The sequence below is a fragment of the Hyaena hyaena genome, unplaced genomic scaffold, assembly GCF_003009895.1.
Source record: "Hyaena hyaena isolate Hyena2069 unplaced genomic scaffold, ASM300989v1 scaffold_694, whole genome shotgun sequence".
Lineage (NCBI taxonomy): Eukaryota > Metazoa > Chordata > Mammalia > Carnivora > Hyaenidae > Hyaena > Hyaena hyaena.
The window spans coordinates 569,765-592,286 of NW_024081327.1; the positions used below are offsets into that span (position 1 = coordinate 569,765).

Consider the following 22,522-nt stretch of genomic DNA (forward strand, 5'->3'; position numbering starts at 1 on the left):
ACTAAAGAAGAGTACTTAGACTTCAGTCTTGAAGACAGTCCCAAAGCCACTGAAAATGTGTCTTCGTGAGGTAGGTGCAAATTCTAGAGGCATTTGCCAGAATGCACGAAATTTCTTGGTCATGGGCGAATGCTATTTACTCTCTAGATAGCCTAATTCTGCAAAAACTGAATTTTGATCTTTGCCTTTTATTTAACATCTTTTAAAAATTAACAAGAATTGTTTTTATTTTAGAGAGGTGGGGACAGAGGGAGAGAGAGAGAATACCAAGCAGGCTCCATGCTGTGGGTGGAGCCCAATGCCAGGATTGATCCCATGACCCTGGATCATGACCTGAGCTGAAACCAACAGTTGGATTCTCAACCCACTGAGCCACTCCTTTATTTTCTTTAACCAGTGTAGCTCGTCTCTTTGGGAGTAAGTTTGAAGAAGCACCCAAGGGGATGGTGATGGGGGAGCTGCTAGGAGCATGGCTGGCCCTTACTGAGTGTTTTATATACAATCTCAATATTTATTTAATTCAACTATGAGACAAATAGTACTAGCCTCATTTTACAGATGAAGAAACAGACCCAGAAGGGCAAAGTAACCAAAGGTCCCAGTGCTAGAAAATGCAGATCCAATTCGAAATCTTAAGCATGTAACCAATTTATAATGGGACTTCGACGCTCCTGGCCACCTGACTCCAATATTCCTGATGAGTCTGCCTAACACTATTGAACCCTGAATGCCAGATAGGCTGACAGGCATCTCCGATTACATAGCTGTTTCATAGTTCCAGTACAAATGTTTTTTGGGATGAGGACTGTAGGCCAGAACCATTTTATTTTTATGTTTATTTTTGAGGGAGAGAGAGAGAAAGTGTGTGAATGGAGGAGGGACAGAGAGAGAGGGAGACACAGAACCTGAAGCAGGCTCCAGACTCTGAGCTGTCAGCACAGAACCAGACATCAGACTCAAACCCACAAACCGGGAGATCATGACCTGAGCTGAAGTTGGACGCTTAACTGACTGAGCCACCCAGGTGCTCCCTAGAACTTTTTTTTTTTTATAGCTGAGGAGGCTGTGGGAGAGGGGATATGGACATTTATAAAGATCTCTGGGCTGAGCTCTCCAAGAGATGGCATTCAATTAATTACTCGTTGATTTTGGTTAAGTCATTTAGGCTTTCTGAGCTGTAATCTTTAAGGTGGACAAAGTGGTGTTTGTCCTTCTAACTCTGAAAGCTGTTGAAAGAAGTAAATGAACAAGAGTCTTGGGATTCATCTATGGTTTTCCTCCCCTCTCTCGTCTCTAATCCGTTCAGTCACCAGTTGCTGCAGGTTTTCCCTCCCATCGATTTCTCATAAGGTTTTAGACTACTTACTGCAATTAGACACCCCCCCCCCATCATTTCTTGAATATGATGTATCTATAACCCCTGCCTCAACTCGGAACCTCATTGTCCTTTGCCTGGCATGCCACAATGGTTCCAAGGTGTCCCGACCTGGTATCTGTTCCCTAAAGATCCATGCTCTACGTCGCCACCACCATTCTCTATACAAAGCACACGTCTGATGCCACCCTCTTACTGACCACCCTCTAAAGGCTTCTCACCCCCAATAGGAAATGGTACCAGCTTCTAGTCTCTTCCTCATCTGCTTCTCCTGCTCAGTCTTTCCCATTCCAGCAACACAAAAATGAACTTTAAGTGAAACCTCTCTCCACACAGGCTATCATTTGCTTTATTTAAACATCCTTTGCCTTCTTTCGCTCCTTCACTTGGCCAGTTTTAATTCATGCTTTAAGATTCAGCTCACGAATCATTTCTAGAAATTTCTTTCTAATCCACCAGACCCTCCCAGTCCTCCCCTCTGCACTTTCATGTACTCTCTCTCATTGTACTAGCCCAGCGTGTCATAATTATACTGTTTCATAGGCAGGAACTTATATAAGAAATGCCCTGATAATATCCATAACCATTCATGATTAGCTTCTTTATATCTTCAGTTTGTTGAAGACAACTCCTCTTTAGACTTAGAATGGTCAAGGTTGGATCATAGGAGAGGAAAGGACCAGAAAATCTTACATTCTGGGGGATATGTGGCATATGACAGTGGGGTTTTGAAGCAGTCAGGGGAAGCACAGAAGAACACGTTTGAGGTGGTGAGTGCACACGAGGTGAGAAATGTGTGGGATGGGAAGGGAGGCAATAGAATAAATCCTGAAGATGGGATTTATTCTATTGTTTAGAGCAAACTGCAGACTCCTACACGTGAACCAAGGCTTTGCCTGGTACATCCATAACATATAACTTACTGTTCTGTGACTTGTAAATTGAGTCCTTGAGATCTGGTGACAGTTTTCCTAAGAAAGTATCATGGTATGTAAGGATTCCTGCTAAAAGCATGAGTGACTGCATCTCCCCTTCCTTTCAAATATTGATCCTGTAGTATATGTATTATACATATTGTTATAGATGCGTCCTTATTATATGTATTTTAAGTGACTATTACTAGAAAAAATTCCAACCATTGCTGGTCTTAGAAAGTTAAAGTAAGGAATACATTACTGATAGCCTTCTATTATTATATTATCTGGGTCACATTCTATGTTCAGAACCTTACTTTTTTTTTTTTTTCATTTGCAGAAATACTGTCTGTGTTTCCAGAATCTGGGAGCCTTGGGGGAAGAACAGACATTACAATTACGGGAGACTACTTTGACAGTCCTGCCCAGGTTACCGTTGCAGGTAACTAAGTTGAAATGGATGAAAATAGTTAATAATTTTAAATGCTGTAGGAGATTATGTGTCTCCTATGGCATGGCATGAGTGGGGGGAAGAAATTTTTGCCTCTTCTGACTCCTCACACTACCCTGCCCTCAGGTGTTGTACCTGTTTGGTTGAGACTAGGTGGGACTGTAGACTTGCAGGCAGTCTGTGGACATACTGCTAATTTATGGGCAATTCCCAAACTGGTGTAGCCACTCTGGAAACCAGTGCGTGCACGCGCACACACACACACACACACACACACACACATGCACACACACAGGAATATTGCTTGTCAATGAAAAAAAGTGAAATCCTGCCATTTGTGACAACATGGATAGAACTAGAGTGTATTATGCTAAGTGAAACAAGTCAGAGAAACACAAATATATGATTTCACTCATATGTGAAAGTTAAGAAACAGAACAGATGAACATCAGGGAAGGGGAAACAAACATGAGATAAAAACGGAGAAGGAGACAAACCATAAGAGATTCTTAAGTACAGAGAACAAACTGAGGGTTGCTGGAGAGGTGGAGGGTGGGGGTGATGGGCATTAAGAAGGACTCTTGTTGGGATGAGCATTGGGTGTTATAAGTAAGTGATGAATCACTAAATTCTATTCTTGAAATCATTATTACACTATATGTTAACTAACTTGAATTTAAATAAAAAAACAGTAAAACAAAAATTTTTAAAAATGCATAGGTAATTCCCTCCAGTGTCCTCATCTGGGGAATGAAGAGAAGGGAAAGTTACAACCGGGTCTTCAGAAAGGTCCACTCCTACTGAAAGATCATCCCTGTCCCCACCCTTCTCCTTAGCCCTCTTGATAACCTGGAGTGGGCAGGCATTTGCTATGCAGATTCTTCTGGAATTCCCTCTTGGGAAATCTTTGGTGGGTGGTACCCATCTAGAACCTTTTATTCTGCCAGGTGGGAGGTTCTTCTGATTGGTGGGTGACCCCAAGGATGCAGGAAAATGTCCTCACAATCTCACGTCACTCTTCCCCTCCCACGCTCAGCCGAGGCTTGGTACATTCTCCATGAATTGTACTGCTTTGCCTTGTTTTCTTTCTGATTACTAGAAGCTGCCTCTTGCCTGCACCCTCCCTTTCCTGGCCTCCTTCATTTGTGTGTGGGGGGGACAACTTTTGCTGTATTACATCCAGTTCATTACCTTAGAATAGGGGCCTGTGTACTTCAGGGTGGTCATGTCCTGCCTCACACCTATTTACACGCCCCCCCCCCCCTTCATTTATCTAATTAAAAACTTCTCCCCAGGCATTCCATGTGATCTTAGACACGTGTCTCCCAGGAAGATTGAGTGCACCACTAGGGCTCCAGGAAAAGGTGCAAGACTCATTGCTCCTCAGGCAGGTAAGGAAGTTGTACAATGGATTACAGTTACCTCCACGAAGGGCAGGGAGGGAGAATGTTTGTTCTCTTAGCCGTTTGACTGGTTAGCTCAGTGAGCTCTGGGCCTGTGATATCACTATGAGGACTTTTCCTTTCAGAGAGGTTCTTGGCTTCATTCTGATGTTTTGCGACACTGCACTTCTGGCTCCAGCCAGGTGAATGGTCAGTGGGGTTCAGGGAGACCTGATGCAGAAAGTTTAACTGGAATCTCAAGACATTGTTGTAGCTCCTGGTGGAAAGCCCTCAGCTGTCTCCGTCTCTACTGTGGGTCAGTTGTGAGACCATTGGCTAAGAAGACCAGAGCATTAGAGTGCCCTCTGCTGTGCCTATATAACAGCAGCAGTAGACAAGGCCACGGAGGGAGGCAGAGTGGGGTGCATTTACACGCTGTTTCTTCTTCCCTGTGGGTGGCTGTCTGCTTTGAAAAGTAGAGCTGTATCATGGGTTTGCCTCAAGTTTATGCCTGAAGGGGGCATAAATGGGGAGGCAAGGTGGCGGGTTGTACTTGTTCTTTTCTGTTGAAAGCTTCTACCTCGGGGCTGCAGCTTAAAAGCACACCCCTGAAATGCTTTTCTGGTAAGCGTGAGGACTACACGCTCCAGCATAGTTAGGGACTAAGGGCAGTTGGTGTGTTACGTAGCCTGGAACCACACGCTGCCTGTCTGTATTCCTTGGCTGACCCACACGGGGCTGACTTCATGGTTAAACTACAGGCAGAGAGCTCAACTCCAGAAGCCTGGCATTTACAGGGGAAAGCAACCCAGCAGGGGGTGAAACCTTTCTAAAGAAAGGCCATTGGGGTGTGAAAATACATGCAAAAGCTTTGGCTTGAGATTTCTCCAGGTCCCAGACCTGCAATTTTTACTCAGGGAGAGCTCTCATCCAAGGGAACAAAACTACTGAAGCCCGTGCTGGAGAGAATGTGTTTCCTGTCAGGAAATGGAGAGCCCTCCCCTTGTTCAGTGATTCCTGCTTTAGCTGCTCGGGTAGCGGTAGGATAATTTCCTGAATGCAGCTGTTCTTGGGAGTTAACGTCCTTTATGAAGACCTTCTGAAGTTTCTTCTGTGAAAGTAGGGCAACTTACCATGTACAACAGTGGTTCTTAATGGTCCCCAGGGCACATTTAGCAACAACTGGCTGTTACAGCCGGGATGATGGTGGTGGTGTCACTGGTCTCTCCTGAGTGGAGGCCAGGGTCGCCCAGGGCATCTTTCCATGCACAGGGCAGGCATCACGACGGTTATCTGGGAATCCAAGTACTAGATAAAATATGCTCTGATTTTTCTGCTTGTTCCTTTTCTATTTCCTTTTTTTTTTATTTAACATGGAACAAAAGTATACAATAGTAGTTTAAAATAACAATAATTACCCCAGCTATCCTTTATTGACTACTTAGAATATTTCAGCTTCCTTTGTGTATATATTTTAAGCTCTCTAAGTCTTTTTTTTTTTTTTGCCAGAATTGTCAATATGACTCATTTCTCCCCAAGCTTTATTGAGATACAGTTGACATATAACTCAATCTCCCTTAGTCTTTAGTGCATTGTCTCTATTCATTATTATGCCCATTTTGATGCATGAGAGAATGACCGCATTAAGGAGTTAGCTTGCTCAAAGCTACAGATCTAGTCAGTGGTGAAGCTGGAAATCTGAATCCACACGTGGATGACTCCATAGCAGTACCCTCAGTCCAAGTGAGTATGCAATAGTGATGGTATATGTGCCTTTGGTGTCAGGGGTTGCTTAATATAAAATAAAAATTAATAAGTAAAATATCATTAAAAATATCACGTAATAGCAGTATGTGGTCCATGTGTGAGCCCACAAACTGGGGCCATGATGTGATAACACTTGAGAATTGCCAATTTTCTGGGAACAAAGGGCTGTAGGGAATAGTATTCCCAGGTAGAACTAGACTTTAAAACCTGAAATTCACTCCTGAACAAGGTAAGTCAGAGCCCAGGATCATGTTGGCCTCCTGTACTCCCTCACAGCGTTTGTTTGCTCTGTCAATTCTCCACAGGATTGGTTTCTCTTTCTCTTTCCCTGATGCTCGCATTACAAAGGGCTCCCTACTTGTCTCCGGTCCCCAGAAAATCTCTCTCCTCACTGTTTTTTATCCAGTGTATCTTTCCAAGAGGCTAAATCCTACACCAAGAAATATTTTCTGCTTTCTAGAACATTGGTGTTATGTATAGAACCTCTCACAGGACTACAACGTCCGGGTCTCAGTTGACTCATCTTTGTAGATGGTATCTGCATCATCTTCACAGTGTAATCTGAGGTAAAGAAGTTCCCCAAATGGAGGACAAGTGTCCTCTGATGTTTATGAGGTATACATGTCTTACAGGCAATCGAGGGCTGCTTTTTGAAGTTGGAGATGCAGCTGAGGGCTTGGATCTGACTGCAGCCACTTCTGGGTACCGGTGGCAGATTGTCCCTAATGCCAGTTCACCATTTGGATTTTGGTCAAAAGAAGGGCAGCCCTTCAGGTATGCCATAGGAAAAGTGGGAGTTCATATCAAAAGTGTCTTTACTAACCTAGGTGAGACCTGGAGACAGGTGAGCAGTGAGGTTTCCAGAGGAAAACTTCTAACAGCCACCAATTCAACAACAACAGTTTGACCAATATTCTCAACTGCTGTTGGTCATGCTGGTGCACCACAAGCCTTTTATAGGTACGTGCTGATTTTGATCAATAGGTAAACTTTATATTTTCTACAAGTCTGTTTATGGTCTGCTTTGGTTATGACTAGTAATTGGAACATTGAGCTGGGTAAGCCAGGAGACTTAGATGAGAGAAAGGTAAAACTTGGTGTAGGTACGTGGCTAAGACATGAAACCAACATCTGACTGATGCCAAAGAAAGAAGCAAGCGTATGCCTTCTGGTCACGTGAGAGAGCAAAGGCTGGAGAGCAAGCATTTCTACTGGAACAACCACTCAGTGCTGAAGGTCAACCCAGTGGCTGGCATACAGCAAGAGAAGCTATTATGGGCATTGTTTTCTGTAGCAGTGACGGCAATGTTATATGGTATTTTCTCAGTATTTTCAATACTTTAAGGACGTGGCTGAAATGTCTAATTTTCTAAAGTGATCTTAAAAATATAAAAAGTTGAGGGGCACCTGGGTGGCTTTGTCGGTTAAGCGTCCAACTTTAGCTTAGGTCATGATCTCGCGGTTCGTGGGTTCGGGCCCCGCATCGGACTCTGTGCTGACTGCCAGCTCAGAGCCTGGAGCCTGTTTCAGTCTGTGATTCCCTCCCTCTCTGACCCTCCCCTGCTCACGCTGTCTCTCTCTCTCTCCTAGATATAAATAAAAACCTATAAAAAAATAGAAAAAGTTGAGAATTGATTAGACACACTGTTTCCTTAGTGGGCCCTCAGTGTATATGTAGAGGAATGGATCCTTTACGGTGTGATGGGTCTCTTCTCGTTTCAAACCTCCTCTTAAAGAGGTTGATCATGACCCCTGAACATGAATTCCAGTCCATGACTTCCTCCAAGAATTTGGCCATTTTAAATTTCAACTCCATTGTGGAATGAAAGACTTTGTTCCCTGTTCAGGGAATCTCAGACATCAAAGACGCCAAGTAGGAAAGAAAATCTGTGAACAGAGTAGTCTCTTGTGCCAGAAGCCTTACTAACTGGGTACTTAACCACCAATGTATAGTTTTAAAGTGGCAATTGCTGTGGTCCCTTGTGGCACATAATGATACAACTTTATCATAGTTTTTAAGAAGTGTCAATAATGTTCAAAGGAAAACCTTTCAGCTATATTCAGTGTGTGGGGGGGTGTTAAGAAGAGAGATCACCTCAAAATACAAAAGAATATTTTGACTCTATGTACCACCTGCAGGGAATGTCTCTTTACCTGCCGTTTTGAGGAGCCACAAACCAGTGTAACTCTTTCCATTCTCTCTCTTTCATGTCTTTACAATTAAAATATTTTATTTTATTTTGAATTTATTTTTTTATTTTTATTTTTTAATAGTTTATTGTCAAGTTGATTTCCATATAACACCTAGTGCTTATCCCCACAAGTGCCCTCCTCTATACCCAACACCCCCCTTCCCTTCCCCCCCCATCAATCCTCAATTTGTTCTCAGCATTCAAGAGTCTCTCATGGTTTGCCACCCTCCCTCTCCCCCTCTATTCCCCCCCCTTCATCTCCCCCACGGTCCTCCGTTAAATTCCTCCTAATCCTTCTTGGACACTTAGGCTCTTTCCTAAGACACTTAGGCTCTTTCCGTGTTTTAGCTATTGTTGAGAGTGCTGCTATGAACCTTGGGGTCCATGTGCGCCTATGCATCAGCACTCCTGTATCCCTTGGGTAAATTCCTAGCAGTGCTATTGCTGGGTCCTAGGGGAGTTCTATTGTTAATTTTTGGAGGAACCTCCACACTGTTTTCCAGACGGGCTGCACCCGTTTACATTCCCACCAACAGTGTAGGAGGGTGCCCGTTTCTCCACATCCTGACCAGCATCTAGAGTCCTCTGATTTGCTCATTTTAGCCACTCTGACTGGCGTGAGGTGGTATCTCAGTGTGGTCTTGATTTGTATTTCTCTGTTGAGGAGGGATACTGAGCATCGTTTCATGTGTCTGTTGGCCATCTGGATGTCCTCTTTGGAGAAGTGTCTGTTCATGTCTTCTGCCCATTTCTTCACTGGGTTGTTTGTTTTTTGGGTGTGGAGTTTGGTAAATTCCTTATAGATTTTGGATACTAGCCCTTTATCTGATATGTCATTTGCAACTATCTTTTCCCATTCTGTTGGCTGCCTATTAGTTTTATGGATTATTTCCTTTGCTGTGCAGAAGCTTTTAATCTTGATGAGGTCCAAATAGTTCATTTTTGCTCTTGATTCCCGTGCCCCTGGGGATGTGTAAAGCAAGAAATTGCTGTGTTTGAGGTCAAGGAGGTTGTTTCCTGCTTTCTCCTCTAGGGTTCCGGTTGTTTCCTGTCTCACGTTTAGGTCCTCTATCCATTTTGAGTTTATTTTTGTATATGGTGTGAGAAAATGATCTAGTTTCATTCTGCATGTTGCTGTCCAGTTCTCCCAGCTCTATCTGTTAAAGAGGCTGTCTTTTTTCCATTGGATACTCTTTCCTGCTTTGACAAAGATTAGTTGACTGTACACTTTTGGGTCCAAATCTGAGTTCTCAATTCTATTACATTGATCTCTGTGTCTGTTTTTGTGCCAACACCATACTGTCTTGATGATGACAGCTTTGTAGTAGAGGCTTAAGTCTGGGATGGTGATGCCTCCCGTTTTGGTTTTCTTCTTCAATATTACTTTGGCTATTTGGAGTCTTTTGTGGTTCCAAACAAATTTTAGGATAGTTTGTTCCAGTTTTGAGAAGAATGCTGGTGCAGCTTTGATTGGGATTGCATTGAATGTGTAGATTGCTTTGGGTACTAATGACATTTTAACTATATTTATTCTTCCAACCCATGAGCATGGAATGTTTTTCCATTTCTTTGTGTCTTCTTCAATTTCCTTCATAAGTTTTCTATAGTTTTCATCATACAGATCTCTTGTATCCTTGGTTAGGTTTATTCCTAGGTATTTTATGGGTTTTTTGTGTGTGCAATTGTGAATGTGATCAGTTCATTGATTTCTCTTTCTGTTGCTTCATTGTTGGTGTATAAAAATGCAACTGATTTCTGTACGTTGATTTTGTACCCTGCAACTTTGCTGAATTCTTGGCTTCAGTTCTAGTAGGCTTCTGGTGGAGTCTATTGGGTTTTCTATGTAGAGTGTCATGTGGTCTGCGAAGAGTGAGAGTTTGACTTCTTCTTTGCCAATTCTGATGCCTTTGATTTCCTTTTGTTGTCTGATGGCTGATGCTAGGGCTTCCAGCACTATGTTAAACAACAGTGGTGAGAGTAGATATCCCTGTCGTGTTACTGATCTCAGGGGGAAAACTATGAGTTTTTCCCTGTTGAGGATGATGTTAGCTGAGGGCTTCTCATAGATGGCTTTGATGATGTTTAAGTAAGTTCCTTCTATCCCGACTTTCTTGAGGGTCTTTATTAAGAAGCGATGCTGTATCTTGTCAGATGCTTTTTCTGCATCTATCGACAGGATCATATGGTTTTTATCTTTTCTTTTGTTGATGTGATGTATCACATTGATTGATTAGCGAATATTGAACCTGCCCTGTAACCCAGGAATGAATCCCACTTGATCTTGGTGGATAATTCTTTTTATGTGATGTTCTATTCGATTTGCAAGTATCTTGTTGAGGATTTTTGCATCCGTATTCATCAAGGATATTGGCCTCTAGTTCTCTTTTTTTTTTGCTGGATCTCTGTCTGACTTGGGAATAAGAGTGATGCTGGCTTCATAAAATGAGTCTGGAAGTTTTCCTTCGATTTCTATTTTTTGGAATAGCTTGAGAAGAATGGATATTAATTGTTTTAAATGTCTGGTATAGGGGCGCCTGGGTGGCTTAGTCAGTTGGGCGACCGACTTTCGCTTGGGTCATGATCTCGCGGTTCATGGGTTCGAGCCCCTGTCGGGCTCTGTGCTGACTGCCAGCTCAGAGCCTGGAGCCTATTTCGGAGTCTCTATCTCCTTCTCTCTCTGACCCTCCCCTGCTCACGCTGTCTCTCTCTCTCTCTGTCTCCTAGAAATAAATAAAAATATTTTTTTAAAAAGTCTGGTAGAATTCCCCAGGGAAGCCATCTGGCCCAGGGTTCTTATTTGTTGGGAGAGTTTTGATAACTGATTCGATTTCCTCACTAGTTATGGGTCTGTTCAGGTTTTCTATCTCTTCCCGTGTGAATTTTGGTAGTTGTGTGTGTTAAGGAATTTGTCCATTTCTTCTAAGTTGTCCAATGTGGTGGCATATAATTTTTCATAGTATTTCCTGATAATTGCTTGTATTTCTGAGGGGTTGATTGTAATAAGTCCTTTTTCATTCATGATTTTTGTCTATTTGAGTGCTCTCTCTTTTCTTTTTGAGAAGCCTGGCTAGAGGTTTGTTGATTTTATTTGTTTTTTTCAAAAAACCAGCTCTTGGTTTCATTGATCTGTTCAACTGTTTCTTTGGTTTCTATATTTATTTCTGCCCTGATTTTTATTACTTCTCTTCTCCTACTGGGTTTGGGGTGCTCTTGTTGCTCTCCCTCTAGTTCCCTTAGGTGTGCTGTTAGATTTTGCGCTTGGGCTTTTTCTCATTTCTTGAAATAGGCCTGGAGTACAATGCACTTTCCTCTTAGGACTGCCTTTGCCGCATCCCATAGAGTTTGGATTGTTGTATTCGCGTTTTCATTTGTTTCCATGTATTTTTTAATTTCTTCTCTAATTGCCTGATTGGCCCATTCATTCTTTAGTAGGGTGTTCTTTAACCTCCATGTTTTTGGAGGTTTTCCAGACTTCTTCCTCTGATTGATTTCAAGTTTCAAAGCATTAGGATCTGACAGTGTGCATGGTATGATCTCAATTCTTTTACATTTATTGAGGGCTGCTTTATGTCCCAGTATGTGATGTGTCTTGGAGAATGTGCCATGCACACTTGAGAAGAAAGTGAATTCCCTGGCCACTGGATGTAGAGTTCTGAATATATCTGTCAGATCCATCTAGTCTAATGTGTCATTCAAGTCTATTGTTTCTTTAGTGATTTTCTGTCTGGTTGAACTATCCATTGCTGTAAGTGGAGTATTAAAGTCCCCTACTATTAGCACATTCTTATCTATAAGATTATTTCTGTTTGTGATTGTTTTAAATATTTAGGTGCTCCCATATTTGGTGCGTAGACATTTATAATCGTTAGTTCTTCCTGATGGATAGACCCTGTAATTATTATATAATGCCCTTCTTCATCCTTTGTTACTGTCTTTAAAGTCCAGTTTGTCTGATATAAGTATAGCTACTCCCGCTTTCTTTTGACTTCCCATAGCATGATATATATCTCTCCATCCCCTTCCTTTCCATCTGAAGGTGTCCTCCAGTCTAAAATGAGTTTCTTGTAGACAGCAAATAGATGGATATTTTTTTATTAATCCATTCTGCTATCCTATGTCTTTTGATTGGGGCATTTAGTCCATTTACATTCAGTGTTATTATTGAAATATATGGGTTTAGAGTCATTGTGTCCTTTGTGGGATTCATGTTTGTGGTGTGTCTCTAGCATCTTGCATTCCTTGCAACATTTCCCTCAGAGAGTCCCCCTCAGGATTTCTTATATAGCTGGTTTAGTGGTGACAAAGTCTTTCGATTTTTGTTTATTGGGAAAGACTTTTATCTCTCCTTCTATTCTGAGTGACAGGCTTGCTGGATAGAGGAATCTTGGCTGCATATTTTTTCTGTTCATCACATTGAAGATATCCTGCCATTCCTTTCTGGCCTGCCAGGTTTCAGTAGAAACTGAAGGTCACTCTGTGACCTTTGTATGTTAGGGCCCTTTTCTCCCTAGCTGCTTTCAGAATTCTTTGTCCTATATTTTGCCAGGTTCACTATGATATGTCGTACAGAAGATTGATTCAAGTTATGACTGAGGGGAGTTCTCTGTGCCTCTTGGATTGCAACGTCTGTTTCCTTCTCCAGACTGGGGAAGTTCTCTGCTATAATTTGTTCCAGGACGCCTTCAGCCTCTTTCCCTCTCTCTTCCTCTTCTGGAATTCCTATGATACGGATATTATACTCTTTGATTATATTGCTGAGCTCTCAAACTCCCCTTTCATGTTCCTGTATCAGTTTATCTCTTTTTCTCAGCTTCCTCTTTATCTATAATTGTGTCTTCTAATTCACCTATTCTTTCTGCCTCTTCAATCGGTGCCTTGGACACCTCCATTTTATTTTGTATCTCATTTATAGCATTTTTAAATTCATCACAACTATTTTTAAGCTCCATAGTTTGTAGTAATAGTTTCTCTGATGTCTTCCATGCCTTTTTCAAGCCTGGTGATTAATTTTATGACTATTGTTCTAAACTCTTGTTCAGTTATTTTGCTTATATCTGTTTTGAGCAGTTCTTTAGCTGTCAATTCTTCCTGGAATTTCTTTGGAGGAGAGCTCTTTTGTTTCATCATTTTGGTTAGCTTTCTATTTTTTGTTTTAAAAGCTTGTTATTCACTCTGCACCTGTGAGTACTGCTGTATTAAAGAAGGCTCTTTGACTGTCTAGGGCCTGTCCATTCATGACGTGTTCTTTGAATGGTGTCTCTTGGTCTCTCTTGTTGAGACCTTGGTTATTTTATTTTCCTATTTGTAGTGGTATTTGTGACTCTCCACCATGTGTACTTTGCCTTGTTTCTTGAAGTAGCCCTGGAAAAGAAAACAGGCAAACACACAGGGAACAAAGGCACACAAACGCACAGACAAATCCAACAAACACTCAAACCGAAAGGGAAAACGAAAAAGAAAAAAGAGGAAGGAGGAAAGGCGAATAATAAAAATAAAAATACATAAGAAAAAAGAAGAAAAGAAAAGGAATAAGAAAAAACCCAATAGACAAAGAACAGTCTAAAGCTGTCCTATAAAGTATAACCAGATTTCCCAGCTACAAATAAAGAGCCGGGTGTGTGCAGTGCTGGTGGAAGAGCATATACAAAGAGAGAAATGACTGCGTGGTGAGGAAGCGAAATTGGAAATGAAATGAGCAGGCAGATAGACTAAGAGACTTATTTCAAAGAGAGAAAGAGGTGAGAATATGGTTGGAGAGGAGGAGAAAGAAATGATGATGCTACTCAGAGAAACTGTATAGTCTGATTACTCCAGAGAAAAAGAGATAAAAAGGTAGCGGTGTAGGTGTAGAATTTACATGTAGAGAATGGATTTAATGGGAATGTTTAAGCAAGCCAGTGACCAGAATTAATCAGGGCATTGCATCCATGTTGGTCTTGCCCCGGCTCCGGTTAAAAAAAAAAGGCAGGGGGAGCAACTCTCTAGCGGGGATGGGAGTGATTTGGCCCAGTGCAACCTGCAGGGGTCCTGTCTTGGTGGTTGTGGGGAGAAAAGTGGTGGCACCGAGTCCCTTCTTGAACGAAGTGTTGCAACTCACTCTTTTGGGTGTGATCTCCCTGTGCCAGGGGTGCAGCCAAGGTGGGCTGTGCTCTATATCCCAGGCCAGGCCTTATTTCCAGATCTCAGTTTGCATGTCCCTTTGAAATTGCCTGAAATATAAACTCAGGGGCGAGTCCCTCAGAGCAGTTTCAAGCCTCTCGCCGCCCCCTTGGGGGTCCAGCCAAGCCAGAAGCACAAAGGCGCAGCTTCAGGTGATGCTGCGTCCCCTCCAGGTTGAGCTGGTGAGCGGGGAGCAGTTTCCCCCCAGGGTCTCCTGGGACAAGTGCGTCCTGCCTAGGGTCAGCTGGACAGCAGAAAACCAGGACCCTCTGTGTCCCGAGCAGAGGTTTTCTCTTCTCCAGCTACAGAAACAGTGTCTTGAGCAGTTTTGGCCACTCTTTTTTCCCCTAGACTCACGGCAGCTCCCCACAAAGGGGGATCTCCCCTTCCCTCAGTGTCTCTGGTCCCGGCCTGTTTTTATCTACCCCAGTTCACACTCACGCTATAAGGTTGTTTTCTCAGCGGGCTCTGTCTCCTTCCTCCCAAACTCCTGGATTCTGTAAGGGTTCCTATGGCTTCAGGCCTTCTCCGTGTGAGAGATGGGGGCGAGTGAAAGGTACGGAGCTCCCTACTTCTCCGCCATCTTGCCTCCCCCCTCAGAACTGTCTGCAATTCAAAAATTGTAAATTAAATTGGTGTATTTATTAGTTAATTGATAAACTATTATTTTGATGGACCTTTAAAGTAGTTATTTTCAAAAAAATTTTCAGAAAGTATTCTTGGTATTTATTGAGATAGTTTAAACATTTTCTTAGCATGTCTCTCTCTAATACTGAGGTCACTAGACTTTATCTGAAACATTAAAAAAATATGGTCATAGTTTTCTAGTGTTTCATAAGATTTCCTGCAACCTTCTTCAAAGCTGTAGATTATGTCTTTTAATTTGGAATTGTTGACAAATTCAGTTGACTTTTCTCTGTGGGCCATTATATTCTTAATTGGAAAAATACTCTCTATAGGTATTGAGGTATTTGGTAAACTCAGAGCAAATCCCTCCTCTTTTTGTGAGATAACGCTTAATTAGTAAACCTTCAAACAATTAAAAATTATTTAATGATCACCTACATTAAACACAACATCATGTCCAGGGAGGTTTAGAAGGTCAAGGGCAGCCTTGGTGGATCGTCAGTTAAGCATCTGACTTTGGCTCAGGTCACGATCTCATGGTTTGTGAGTTCCAGCCCCACTTTGGGCTCTGAGCTGACTGCTCAGAGCCTGGCACCTACTTCAGATTCTGTGTTGTCTTCTCTTTCTGCCGCTTCCCCACTCGCTCTCTCTCTGTCTCTCTGACCCTCTGCCTCTCTCTCAAAAATGAATAAACATTAACAACAACAAAAAAGAAGGTCAAGAGCAAGGTCATTATCTTGAGGAATGACCAGCCTTGTCATGCGCACATACAGCCAAGAGAGCAAGGCACGATAGCATGTCCTGACATTCCACGGTGTATCCAGTGTGTCTCCTGATCGCCTTATTCAGTTCAACTGATATATATTGACTTATTACTATGTTCCAGGCCTTCGAAGACAAGTTAGTTCATGAGATGCCACAGCTGAGGATGTATTTATAGGCCTAGTGTGCAGATGAGGAACTATAGTCCCTGATAGGTAAAATGTTTTTCTTATGGTAGAATTTTATCTAATGTTATACAGTTATCAAGTAACAGAAATAAGCTTTGATTTTTTTTCTGATTTCAAGTTATGTGATTTCTCCATAAGTCCACCTATGCCACATTAGGCACACATCCTTCTTCCCCCTTAGGAATAAGATATTTTAAAGAGAAACACCAGTCTGTGGAACCTCATATAAACACTTGCTTCTGTGAAGTTGATGTCCACAATGAGGGAGATAAAATAGAAGCCTCTCTTAATGTTGTTTGGGGCTGTTTTAAGTCTATCACTTTACATCCGTCATAAAGAACTACAAAGTGTTGTCCATAAGTCAAGTAAGATTACTCGGCAGGAAACACATTTGCTAATTTGTGATTGCCCTCTTATACTTACAGCTATGCATATGTGCACATGTGACGTGGCTAATAACTGACTTCAGCCAGAGAGGTGATCTAACATACCTCATGAAGTATGATATGTTGGAGCAGGAGACAAGAAACCAAGGTTCTAGAACAAGTCAGAGTAAATTCTGATTGGTCATCTCTTTATTTCTAACAATAAGAAGAATATTTCTATTGGTTGAGTTCGTACCATGTACTGGCTGTTAGTAAATGCTCTCAGCTAAGCCTCCAGACAACCCTGTGCTGTGGCTACAACTTTCTCAAAGACACTTGACTGCAAAGGTAGTCATGGCCACTGTGAAGAGATGCATTGAGAGCATGACTAGCAGGTGCCACAGGAAGAGCTGTTTACAGAGTCCTCTGGCCACTTCAGGGCACAGAAGTCAAGGGTTTCTTCCTCATTACCATAAAGAAAAACAAAGTTCAAGGGCGCCCATTTGTTGGGTCAGTGGTTCGGGTATTGGTTACTCTCTCCTCTATGTTTCTCTGCTTTCCAGAGCACGACTCAGTGGGTTCTTTCTGGCTCCAGAGACCAATAACTACACTTTCTGGGTGCAGGCCGATGACCAAGCCTCCCTGTACCTCAGTCAGTCAGAGGACCCAAAGACCAAGGTATTCACCTCCCTCTTACTTTCCTTTTTCTTGTCCCCAGTCCTTCATTCCTAGAAAAAAAGACCCAAATAACAAACCCCCCAAACTAATGCTCTCATATTCTACGAAGGTTGTAACATGCTGCTAAGCAACCAGGAATTTTAATGGTCTGTTTGTGGGGGGAATAGGTTCTTTTTTGTTAATTAAAAAAATTGAAATCTAATTGTCATGATTTTAATTGTTGAAAATGAATTTGGTTGAATGTGTTGGCACATTCATTGAGCACTTACAGTAAGCCAGGCATTAAGCTACATCTTTATATACCTTGTCTCTAATCTTCACAGCATCTCTGTGAGTTAAGTATATCTCCATTTTGCAGATAAGGAAATTGGGGGTTGAAAGTGGCCTATCCAGGTCCTCTGGGGTCATAAGAGGCATATTTAGGGTTCAAACTCCTATCTGTCTGATTCTAAAACCTGTGCCTTTTGCACTGATTTTTGGGTGGAGATGTAGCCAGTCTTATTTAGGAATTCCCTGATCAGATTTGAAGAATAAGAAAAGGTACTTGGGGCCCCTGGGTGGCTGAGTCGGTTCAGTGTCCAGCTCTGGATTTCAACTCGGGTCATGATCTCACAGTTTGTGAGATTGAGTCTTGCGTTGGGCTCTGTGCTGGGCATGGAGCCACTTAAAAGATTTCCTCTCTCTTTCCCTCCCTCTGCCCCTCACCTGCCCATGCTTGCTTTCTCTCTCTCTCTTTCAAAAATGTGCTGCTAACAAAAAACCAAAATTCACTAGTGCCACTGACAAAGAACCACATTCCCCCCTCAAATTATTAACATGCTTCTATGAAATTGCTTTGCTCATTGGCTAGAGAGACATTATAGATTCTGATGTGCTCAAGTCCTTCTACATTTCTCAAATAGCTTAGAATTAGTTTACATAGTATCATGTAAAGCCAGGGTTTCAGGTTGGCTCTTTCTGCCCTATACACAGCCCATCCAGTCTCATCTGAATCCAGTTTAATAGAGTGAGGAGTGGAGAATCATATACAACCACAGACACCAGCGTGAGCTAGCTTGTTGGAAAAGCAGACCAGTCCAAAGACCCTATTCGTAGCTGTCCAGACATTTACTATTTGAGGAAAAAAATGCCCATAAGCTTCATAGTTCTGATTGTAACATGCTTATTGGGCCACAGGTGAAAGTGGCCTCCATCAGGGTGGGTACTGCTGACTGGTTTGATGGCTGGGAGCAGAATGGGAATGAAGGGACCTGGCAACGGAAGACTCCCAAGTTGGAGCTGGTTGGTGGTGCGAGGTACTATCTGGAAGCAGAGCATTGTGGGAGAATCCCCAACAGGGGGATGAGAATTGGTGTCCAGATCCACAACACCTGGCTGAACCCGGATGTGATCAGCACTTACCTCCGGGAGAAGCATCAGATCCGAATCCGTGCCCAGAGACTTCCAGAAATCCAGGTTTGTGTCTCTTGTCCTGTGGGGTTAGAGTCAGGGGCCGACCCCCGGAAGGAGCTAGTCTTGCCTAGTGGAAGGATCACTAGCTGGGAGCCAGGAGACTTGAGTTGTAGTGATAACTCTGCTGCCCAAGAGATAGGGTATCTATCCAATAGGGGTCGTGAAGACATCTAAGGAAAAAATGCAAAGTCTTATTATGAATATAACTTGACTTACGGTCTTAGTTTTAGCAATTTAAGTTCCAGGTAAATCCTCTCTTGGAAACGTATTCCCCAGTGTAGAGATCAGGTCCTCCAAACACACACACACGTACGCATGCACATATGTGTACCCACACAAGCTCCCATTGCTTTTACAGAATCCAGTCCTATTTCCCCATATGTAGTGTTTTCTACATCTACTCTGCAAAGGTCAAGGCCTTTGGGTCTGTCAGTTGTGCCCCATATTTTTGTTGAACGATCTCCGTGTACTTTCAGTTGTTCCCTTTTTGGTGTACACAGATGAGTCATTATGGACTCTGCTTTTAAAGGTCACAGTCTAATAGTAAAACATGTGCACAAATAACCAGAGTGAAGTAGCAAAGAGCAAGTGATATGAGGTTAGATCTTCCTTCAAATTTATTTTTTTAAATATTTTTATTTATTTCTAGGAGAGAGACAGACAGACAGACAGCGTGAGCAGGGGAGGGTCAGAGAGAGAGGGAGACACAGACTCCGAAATAGGCTCCAGGCTCTGAGCTGGCAGTCAGCGCAGAGCCCGACGCGCGGCTCGAACCCACGAACCGCGAGATCATGACCTAAGCGAAAGTCGGACGCTTAACCGAGTAAGCCACCCAGGTGCCCCTAGATCTTCCTTCATAACAGAAGTATAATGTGCCTGTCCAGGAACATGCTATAAGCAAAGCAGAGACTAAATAAGCCTCTGAGAGTGTGTGGTGTACCGTGTGGCTGCTCCTGCCCACCAGGCCACCCCCTGGAGAGAGCAATGGGTGAGAAGGGCTGAAACGGGGCCATTCAGTGGGAACATTTAAGTCTGGCACCCTACAGCAAAGGAGGGGCATGCACGACATGGGGATAGACATGGGAACGTTTTCATTCGGTGATGACACTTGGGTTCCCAGGTGTTTCTAGATGATAGTGAGTTCAGACAAAATTGAAGTTATAAATAAAAGGAGATAGCAAGTGGAGGAGATACATCCCGAGTTTTTCTGGCTCAATTAGCATTTGTCACTCAGACCTGTCACTCTTGATGTTTTAGATGCTGACTGTGTCTGGCAGAGGGAGCTTCTTCCTTACCTGGGACAATGTCTCCAGCCAGCCAGTCCCTGAAAATGCTACAGCCCATCAGGTGGGAACCTTTTTTCAGTAATGACTGGGGTGGTTGGGGGTCATTAAGGCCACTGTATAATCTCTTGATTTTTTTTTTAAACAGATTCAAGCAGTCATTGAGGAGCTACTTGCAGTCAAATGCAAACTGGAACCCCTTTCGGCTAACATCCTATTCTGGCTTGGATTTGAACAAGGTGTGCTGTCCTTGGCTTGACAAATGCCGACTCTCTTCTCCACCACGGTCTTCTCTCTCTCTCTTTATGTAAAATGGGAGCAATCTTCATTTCCTGATACCAGAGTCAAGAAAAGATACGGAAAGTGGATTTGGACCCCGAGTGTCCAAGAGAGTGATTATATGTGTGGGAGGAAGTTGCTTGGTGTGGGTGCCAGAGAAAAAGAAGGCACTCCCCACCTAGGCTAGGCTGTCAGGCGGGCTAAGTACTACCCATGCCGCACAGTGGGGGAAGGGCAAGCCATACAAGCAGGAACAAAATCCCTAAAACAGCATATCTTCTTTAATTAAAAAATTTTTTTTTGAATTTATTTTTGAGAGACAGACCTTGTGAACAGGGAAGGGCCAGAGACAGAGGTGGGGAGAGAGAGAATCCCAAGCAGGCTCTGCACACTTGAAACAGCAGCCTGACTTGGGGCTCGAACTCACAAAACCGCAAGGTCATGTCTGGAGCTGAAACTGAGAGTGGGACACTTAACTGACTGAGCCACCCAGGCTCCCCAAATTGCATCCAAATAAAGAAGTGGTTACATGAAATAGTTGTCTTAGCAAATTCTAAAAATGTGAGGGCATGTTTTTACAATACTAAGGTGAACTAAATTACAGTCAGCACTCCACGCTTCGTGTCTCTTTGCTGCTCAACAGTTTCTCATGTCATGGCACACACAGAAAGTAGTAATAGATGTTTGGTGCTCCGTGGCAGGCAGAATGGGGCTCTTAGAGAGACGTCAAGCCTTCCAGCCCAAGCCTGGCCCAGCTTACCCGAGGGCTGAAGGGCTGCTGTCACGGTGCCCTCTACATGTATTAGGAAGCTCTGTCTTATTCACCATCTATGTCTGTCTGCCTGTTTTATCTGCATCCAGGCCCAGAAGGTTCCAGCTTTGAAGGGAACCTCACCAGTGGGACAGAACCCTTCTGTGGGAGATTCAGCCTCCACCAGCATGGCCACCTTGTGCTAACACCCCTGGCCGCCCACAAGGGCTACTGGTTAGATCAGTACCCACATGTAAGTAGCAGACCGCAGTCTTCAAAGTGAAGTGGGTAGGGAGGGGTTGGCGTTATTCTCTGGTGTTGAGACTGGCAATGTAGGAGCGCGAAGGAGTGATTGCCATGATTTGTCCAAGGCATTTTTGGCTGAGGGTCCAGGTTTCTTAGCTGCTGTTGCAAGTGGTGAACAGATACCTCTGGTCCTTTATTAGCTGTTACATGGAGATGCCTTTGTCTTAGCCGTGAGACCTATGGATGTTTTTATATGCTCCAGTATTTTCTTTGATTGCTAGGTAGGAGTGCAGACTCTGTAGTCAGACCATCTATTTCGTTTTGTTTAATAATTTATAATTTTTTTATTTAAAATTAAAAAAATTTTTTAATGTTTTATTTATTTCTGAGAGAGAGGGGGAGAGAGAGACAGACAGACAGACAGACAGAACAGCATGAGCAGGGGAGGGTCAGAGAGAGAGGGAGACACAGAATCCAAAACAGGCTCCAGGCTCTGAGCAAGCTGTCAGCACAGAGCCTGACGTGGGACTCGAACCCACAAACTGTGAGATCATGACCTGAGATGAAGTCGGATGCGTAACTGACTGAGCCACCCAGGCGCCCCTAATTTTTATTAAAAAATTTTTTTAAATGTTTGTTTATTTTTGAGAGACAGAACATGAGTGGGGGAAGGGCTGAGAGAGAGAGAGAGAGAGACGCAGAATCCTTAGCAGGCTCCAGGCTCTGAGCTGTCAGCACAGAGCCGGATGTGGGGCTCAAACCCACAAATGGGGAGATCATGACCTAGCTGCAGTTGGACGCTTAACCAGCAGAGCCACACAGGCACCTCCAGACTATCTGGTTTTGAATTTTGACTCTACTCCCCTGTATGTCCTCAGTGTCTTGCTTTAGTTTACTCCTCTGTAAAGTGGGTAGTAGTAGTGTCTAGAATTGTGGTGAAGATTGCATGAGATAATCTACCAATGTGTGCAGTGGTTAGGACCCAGTTAATGCTAGTTGCTGTTATTTATAGTTACTTGTTTAGTGATGGATTGACTGGCACATTTCTTGAATAACTTAATGCAATCCTTTGTGTCAAGCTCTGCCATCTTTCATAAACAAGTGCGGCTTGCTTGCTCTTTGGGCCCCCGAGTGAGCCCAAGGGGGTGGCCGAACTCCTGACAGTACTTGGGGGTGGGTGGCAAGAGCCCTGAAATCATATCATTCTCGGATACTCCTCAAAATTCTATCTCTGAGAGAAACCTGAGTGGCTCTGTCAGTTAAGAGTCTGACTCGATTTTGGCTCAGGTCATGGTTCATGGGTTTGAGCCCCGTGTCAGTCTTCATGCTGACAGTATAGAGCCTGCTTGGAATTCTCTCTCTCCCCTCTCTCTCTACTCCTCTCCCACTCGCACATGTGTTCTCTCTCAAAATAAATGAAAAAATAAACTTAAAAAAAAATTCCATCTCTGGTGGGTTTCGGCTTTCAGTCTGTTCTTAGTGCAACTGCAGTGGAAGCTGGAACTAGATGGGTCATCTTCTGGCTTCTCCTCTGCAGTGGAGGCTCCCAAAGGGGCAATTTTGCCTCCTTGGGGGAAGGGTGGTAATTATGGAGACATTTTTGTTTGTAACACCTGGGGAAGTGGGGGAAAGCATGCAGTGGCTAGTTTCT

General features: G+C 43.2%; 1 protein-coding gene across 1 annotated transcript in view; it reads left to right on the top strand.

Annotated features, from left to right (window-relative positions):
* PKHD1 (PKHD1 ciliary IPT domain containing fibrocystin/polyductin) overlaps positions 1-22,522 on the top strand; it is a 488,222-nt gene that overhangs the window by 18,415 nt on the left and 447,285 nt on the right. The window contains 8 exon segments of the mRNA XM_039217466.1: positions 2,630-2,731; positions 4,036-4,131; positions 6,522-6,663; positions 16,746-16,860; positions 18,037-18,315; positions 19,570-19,659; positions 19,744-19,834; positions 20,736-20,878. Of these exon segments, the coding sequence (XP_039073397.1) occupies positions 2,630-2,731; positions 4,036-4,131; positions 6,522-6,663; positions 16,746-16,860; positions 18,037-18,315; positions 19,570-19,659; positions 19,744-19,834; positions 20,736-20,878 (1,058 nt within the window).